General features: G+C 28.5%; 1 protein-coding gene across 1 annotated transcript; it reads left to right on the top strand.

The window, feature by feature from the left end:
* The first annotated feature begins 5,100 nt into the window (after window positions 1-5,100).
* LOC123201343 (putative protein TPRXL) lies at window positions 5,101-6,744 on the top strand. The gene has a single exon (XM_044616800.1). The coding sequence runs from the start codon at window positions 5,284-5,286 to the stop codon at window positions 6,436-6,438; it is 1,155 nt and encodes a 384-aa protein (XP_044472735.1). The 5' UTR covers window positions 5,101-5,283; the 3' UTR covers window positions 6,439-6,744.
* Window positions 6,745-7,643: the final 899 nt, after the last annotated feature.

Below are 7,643 nucleotides of genomic sequence, written 5' to 3' on the forward strand. Positions count from 1 at the left end.
GTAGAAGTAATGTTCTCAGAATAACTGGTTAACTGGTCAAGATTTCTATATTATATTTGCTGTAATGTTTTATCAAAATATTTGTTCCATGGTTGGTTTTTTTTTATAATTATTATTAGAGAAGGAATAGGAAGACAATTGAGTGAGTTACTATGTTTGGACTGTCATTTAGAGTAGATTTTGTTGTTTAATTGTATTAATATTCATGCAAAGCCTTGCCATTTCTAAGGTTGACATAGTCAAATTTGCCTTGGCGTGGCCCACGAATGTGCCTATGCCCATTTGTACAAGGCGCACAGTCATGCAACAAAGTAATAACGAATGGACGTTCATAAAGATGTTCATCCATTTGTGGTGTTGTTTTGCCAATATTTAAAGACGTATAAGGTACACAATAGTTTATCAAATGTGCCCCAAAATTTTATCAAATAATATTTTTACCCTTAATGAAATTTTAAGAAGTTTTTTGAAATTTGCAAAAAGATTAGGGTGTTTTTAAAATTTTTTAAATTTTAATATACACACATTAGTTTGAAAAATAACAGTTACATTCGCAAAGAATATAACAAATTTAAAGTATAAATGTCATATTACAACCTATTGAGGTTATAGTTATATTGTCAAAACATAAGAGGTGAATATATAATTTCTGAAAGAAGACGGGGGATGATTTACCCCTAGTAAGGTTTTAAAAAATGATATCTACATCCTCACAATATTGTTCACAATTCAGTTTGACAAAATTGTTATGGTAATATTTTGAATCCTAGGGACAAAATAATAATTAAATCTACGTAATAATATTTAAATAAAATAACATAAATATTTTTTAATTATTAATTGATTTTGATTGACATATGAAAATTGGTTATTTCATCAAACGTTGGTGGGAAATAGCCATTGGGCTACTACTAACTAATATTTTTAAAACTAAATCGATAATTAAACTGGTTATTTTATTGATTCATGGTTTAACTAGTTTAACCGATTAATTTTAATCTAATTTTTTATAATTATATAAATAATTATAAATGGTTGAATTAACATTTTATAACAATGTACAATTATTCAATTAATTAATATGAGTCTTATATATCAAACATTCCCAAATTTATTACTATAAGAAGGGGGTTTGGTTTGAGTAATATTTTATTGCTATAACAAGGAGATTACCTTGAAGATAGATTACTTAAAAGATTATTGGATATAAATAATTATTATATTTGATAAAATTTGGTAAGTATAAATAATTATTGTGTTTGGTTAAAGATAATAAAAGAATACTAGTAAATTATTTTACTTAAATACTTTTGAATATAATTATTTTTAAATATTTGTATATTATTTGTTATATTAATTAAAAATAAATTTAATTTTATCTCAAAAAATTAATAAATAATAATATAATTATAATAGAATTAAGATTACCTTGATAATCTTTTAATACCTAAGGGTATGGTGATAATCAGATTATCATTTATATTATCTTTCACGTCAGCATTGGTAATAGAAGATTATCGTAATATTTTATTATCGATAAACCAAACAAAGTAATGTAAATAATAAAAAATAGATTATCAGAGTAATTTTTAAATCCTTAAAATCAAACAACCTCTAAAAGACCAAAACGACTTATTTATACTAACAATATGATGCATATTGTTAGAGTATAAATAATTCACGTTAATTGTATTTGTTCTTTAACTCCAAATTTTAATAGCATTAACCTTTTTGCATTTAGAACATTATTTACAAAAATTCTCATAAATTAAAGTTTACATATTACTTTTATAACTGGTTTTAATTAGATTTAACCAATTTTTTTAATTAACCAATAATTACATAAAAATCAAATCAGATTATAAATTAGTTCTTGGTTGAACCAATCTAGCTTTGGTTTTCAAAACAATGCTACTAATTATTAACTCTTTGATTGACTTATTATTCATTCATCTTTTTGTACAAAAGACAGTTGGTACATCTATTATTATTCATGACACAATAATCTTTTATTGTAACCAATTAAAACTCAATCATTGAAATAAGGGAAGGCAAACCTTTATTGATGTGTTCTTATTCATACTATTTGGAAGCTTCAGTTACCTTTTTTGTTTGGACAATTTGCTTATCTTTAGCAATAATTCTACATGTAAAAGTCCAAATATAAATAATTTTCTTTATCTTATCATTGCGTTTTATTTTAATTTTTAATTTTTCACTTTAATAAATGGACTAATCAAGATTAAGCAAAACGATTTCTTCTTATCAAAATTGAAGAAATGCATGGACCACTCACTTTCTAACACAGCTTTCAATCACTCTTATCTTTTAGACTTTTTGATGTGTAAACTTTGAGGGAACTGCTATTCGTATATATATTTTTATATATAATTTAGATATATAAATGATATATCATCATATAATTATATAAAATTTTATCTTTAATTTAAAATTATCTAATTATAAACTAATATATCATTTATATATCTAAATTGTATACAAAAAAAATATATGTTTATAGTTTGATTGAAACTTTATGTAATCAAATAAACACCTTTGTTGAACTTGCATACCCACTATTATTGAATGTGACAAAAGTGAAAAGAAAATCCCCATAAGCTCTTTTTGGTCTTTTTCAAAACTTTTCCTTTGTCAAAATTATACTAACATTATTTTTATAATTCCATTATATACCCTTTCTTCGAAATAAAACCCTATTATTTATTTATTTATTTTATCTATAGCAATTGTCTAAAAATAAAAAAACTCTTATAAATGTTAATTTGATTACATCGAGTGATGTTACATGTACTTATAATAGATATAAATTTGAATATTAATAACAATATATATCAACATAAGATTAAATTTTTAAAATCATCAAATCAAATAGTATTATACTATTATTAATATCTAAATTGATATTTATTGTAAATATAAATAATAAAGTGTTTATGCAACTTGTTGTATATCTATCTTTATCAAGTGGGTTCTCATCCAGACTTTTCCATTGGGTTTGAAGACTTTTTCATTGGGAGTGTTACCAAAATTGAAAGTAAGAGATAAGAGAAAGCTTTTCATTCTTAGTAATAACAAAGTGATTGGTCAAAGAGGATACTAATTGTCTTTAAAGATCAACTTTGTAGTTGGAAATTTAGAGCCTAGGGTTGATTAATGGAAGATTGATAGACTTTTTATCATATCTTATTAACTTTCCCCATCTCTTTCTATGTCACTAGCATGACATAACATTCAATGGGCCTACATTGAATTACCTTTTTAACTTCTTTGGGCCCTTTATGCACCAACCAATTAATAAAACAAATAGTTTATCAAAAGGTATTTTATTTTATTTATACACTAATATTTCATTTTTAATGTCAGTATCACATTAATAAAATTTTATATATATATATATATATATATATATATATATATATTATATAATTTAATAATTTTGAATTAACTATAAAATAATATTTAATCATATGATAACATTTTATATGTGTATTATTTATATATCTAAAAGTGTATATATATATATATATATATAACATTACTCTTATTATAACTAGCAATACTATATATATCCACTTTGAGTATATATATGGGTACACACTCATTTGTGTTTAGGGCTAGATTCAACTCAAGCTAAGCTAGAGTGTGGCTTGATTTGCATAGATTCGAGCTTGAGCTTGGGTCGTTTTAAAAGGGTCGAACTTGAGCTTTTAGTTTATCTTGTTACTAAAATAATGTAGTTTTAATACATATTAGTCAAGAAGACATCGTTTTATATCAAAATTTTTAAACTCTCAAGCTTGACGAGTTGAATATCCTAAAGTTTGAGCTCAAACTCGAAAATATTGAACTTTCATGTTCGAGCTCATTTGAGTTGAGCTAGTTTCGGCTTGTTTTGGCTGAGCTTAAGATCGAATAAACTCAATTCGAATTTAACATTATATTATTATGTATTATCTTATCTTTAATTCAAAATTATTTAATAATATTATGATATATATTAAGTATATATCTATTCATATATTTAAAATAGACACATCTAATTTTATTGTATTACAATATATGTACATCAATCCCTTTTAAAAAAAAAAAGATAAAGGCTTTGTCTATTAATTGATTGTATTTACATTTAATATTTTAAATATACAAAAATATCGACTCTTTGAACTCAAATAAGTGTTAATTTTATAGCACAAGCTCTATAAGAAGCCCGATATAGTGTCATATCAAACAAAAAAACCACTAACACACTTACAATGAATATATAAATAAATTTTGAAAATGATTTTTAATATTATTAATTAAAGGGTAATTTAACCCTTATCTATATAAAAAAATAATAACAAAAATTGAATGATAGTTAGATATTTGAGGCTTTAAAATCCCGCGAATAAAAATTTAATAATTTATTTTTATTCACCAGTTTATTTATATAAAGTTTCTTGAGTGGAGTAGTTATCAATAATTTATGCAAATATCTTTTTAATTCCTACACCAATGATTCACAATTTCCATTATACCAAAAATAAAAAATAAAATTGAATAATTAGCTTACTACTATTGAGTATCATTTGTGTTTTTAAAATTAGATCGAATTAATTAATTTGATCAGTTAAATCATAAATTAATCTATAAACTAACCCAATTTTATAATTTAGTTATGTTAATATATAAATATTAATTTATTTAAAATTCGATAAATTTGTTAACTTAAAAAAACTATTTAAAATCAATAATTTATAATTAGTTTTTTTCTTTATTTATATAATAGAATGTAAATTTAATATATTTCTAATTATATTTTAGATATTTAATATATTTTATATTTAAAAAAATAATAAAATATTAATATTATTAAAAAAATATAATAATAATTAAATCAATAAATTTTTCGATTAAACAGATTAAATCACCTGTTCCATTTTTAAAATATTTGGTTCATCTCATCTGATCTGGCATCAATTATCCCATAATATTATTATATTATTCTCACTAAAGCCAAAAAAAGGAAAAATCCACGTGGCCCTTCTTGATATATATTATTACATAATTGCCATCTAAGTATAAATCAACCATTGACTGTGTCGCCATTAGAGTCTCACACTTGGACTTGAACTAACTTCACTCTGCATTCATTCGTTAATTCCAAACCCTAGCGCCCTTTTTCTCTTTCTCTCTCTAGATCCCGGCCGATCACTTTCTGCGACGTCTCTCCGGTCTCCGGCGTTTTCTAAGTGCTTTGCATGACCTCTAGTGGCAAACTTCATGGCCTCTGCCTGCGTCAATAACAATATCAGCGTCTCGCCGGAGAGCTTCCCCTCGTACGGATGGCTGAGCCCAGGGCGGAGTCCGGGGATGTCGTTTAGTCGGGATGAGGAACAACGGTCATCTTCTTTGAAAGAACCGTCGTTGCTGGCTGAAGACGAGACGGAGATTCAAGATCCGGTTGATTTCGAGTTCAGGTTAGAAGATCCGGTGACAATGCTCCCTGCCGATGAGCTTTTCTCCAATGGAAAGCTCGTGCCGCTCCACGTAGCTGCTCTCAAACCGTCTTCAGCCACCACTGGGTCAACCAACGAGTCGACAAAGCCGTGCATGGACCCTTACTTGTTCTCACCAAAAGCTCCCAGGTGTTCAAGTCGCTGGAAGGAGTTATTAGGCTTGAAAAAACTGTACCAAAACTCGAAATCTGAAAATCACGCCAAAACGATGTCGTCTAATCCTCCTCCAAAATCTTCAATAAAACATTTCCTTCATCGGAACTCCAAATCTTCTTCCTCCTCCCCCTCTTCCGCCTCATCTTCTTTGGAATCATCTCTCAGTCTTCCTTTGCTTAAAGACTTGTCGGATAGCGAAACCGTTTCGCTATCTTCGTCTCGCTTGTCGCTTTCATCGTCGTCGTCGAGTCACGAGCACGAGGAACTTCCGAGACTCTCACTCGAATCGGATAAACCCGGTTTGAATCCGAGTCCGAACCCATTTGCGAATCCTTCTAGAATGAGGATCGTCAAACATAGAGATAATAATAATCAACATCAGAATACAAATACAACAATCGTCTCACATGCCGGAAGGAGTCCAATGCGGAGAGAAACCGCGGCTGCTGCTTGTAGAGGAGTCTCGGTCGACAGTCCGAGATTGAATTCTTCCGGGAAAATAGTGTTCCAGAGCTTGGAGAGAAGCTCGAGTAGTCCGAGTAGCTTAAATGGCGGGCCGAGATTCAAACACAGAGGCATGGAGAGATCTTACTCGGCTAATGTTAGAATCACTCCGGTTCTAAACGTTCCGGTTTGTTCTCTCAGAGGGTCTTCAAAGTCTGGTTCGGTTTTTGGATTCGGTCAGTTGTTTTCTTCGCAGCATAAAAGTGGAAATGGCGGTCGACAGCAGAGTAATAGTAGGAACCGGACTGATCGAACTTGACTGAATCATTAGAAGAAATGAAGAAGAGGGTAACAAATTAATTCTGTCTTTCTTTTTATTTTAATTTCGGGAATTCATCATTGTGTTGTGTGTTTTTGTTTAAATTTAGAAGCAAACAATTCCACATGGCATTGTTAATGGGGGTTCATTTGCTTTCGTTTCCTTTTTGTTATTGTTTTTCATTTAACATATTGTAGATGTAAATATAATGATGCTGATCCTATTGTTCTTCTTGTTCAAATCTTCCCTAACTTTGGATGAATGCTGAGGAGGTGGGCCTGTAGGCTCTGTTTTCGTTTTTGGTAATTTTATAGTTGGTGGTGGGTTGTTATTTTCTTTTGGGGTTTGAGGATCTGAAAGATATGGAATCTCTGTATTTTGCTGTTCTTCTTCACGCGCCTGTGCAAAGATTTATTTTTCTCTTTGATGCGGATGGGGTAACATGTTGAGCTTATCTAATTTGTCTTTTTCAATGAATTTTTTTTTCGCTATCTTATTTCTTTCAGATTTGTTTGTTTTCTCTGGAATTTGGGAAATGATGCCATTATTCAAACAATTTATCATACCCGCCAGCTCCCCCCCTTTTTTTTTCCCTTATTATTTAAGTTTGGAATTTTTTAAAATTAATTTTGTATGATTGGGTTTGGGGGGTCAAAGAAATCTTGAAACAGAGAAGAGTTATTAGTACCCAATAGATTAAAGAAGCTGGTTGTAAACTGGTGTTATTGTAAATCTTATTCATTTACAATATTATTGAATAATCATGTTTGGAAGAAATTTGCATAACTTTAAGGATCATTAGGCAATAATAGAGTATTAAAATATATATATATATATATATATATATATATATAAATTTATGTTTTTTGGGTCATGGGTGTGAATGGACAGCTAGCTTCGTAAAATAATGTTGAAGAGAAGGGTGAGGGTGAGGGATCTGAAAAATCTGCTAAAAATGGGGTGGTGGGTGGGCCACATGATTTCTGTAATTAGATCAAACAAAGTATGATTAGTTTAATAAATTTATTAAAGTGAAGAAGTGATAACGGCTATTTTTAAGTATATCAAAATTACTATCCTTAAAATTGAAATTATGTGCTACTTTCTTTACACAATTTATGCCCTTTATTTCTAATCTCATCTCATACACTTAAATTTATTTTCCAGCATCTTTAGAACGCTAAAATTTCAATTACAAAGTATTT

The sequence above is a fragment of the Mangifera indica genome, chromosome 18 (assembly GCF_011075055.1).
Source record: "Mangifera indica cultivar Alphonso chromosome 18, CATAS_Mindica_2.1, whole genome shotgun sequence".
Lineage (NCBI taxonomy): Eukaryota > Viridiplantae > Streptophyta > Magnoliopsida > Sapindales > Anacardiaceae > Mangifera > Mangifera indica.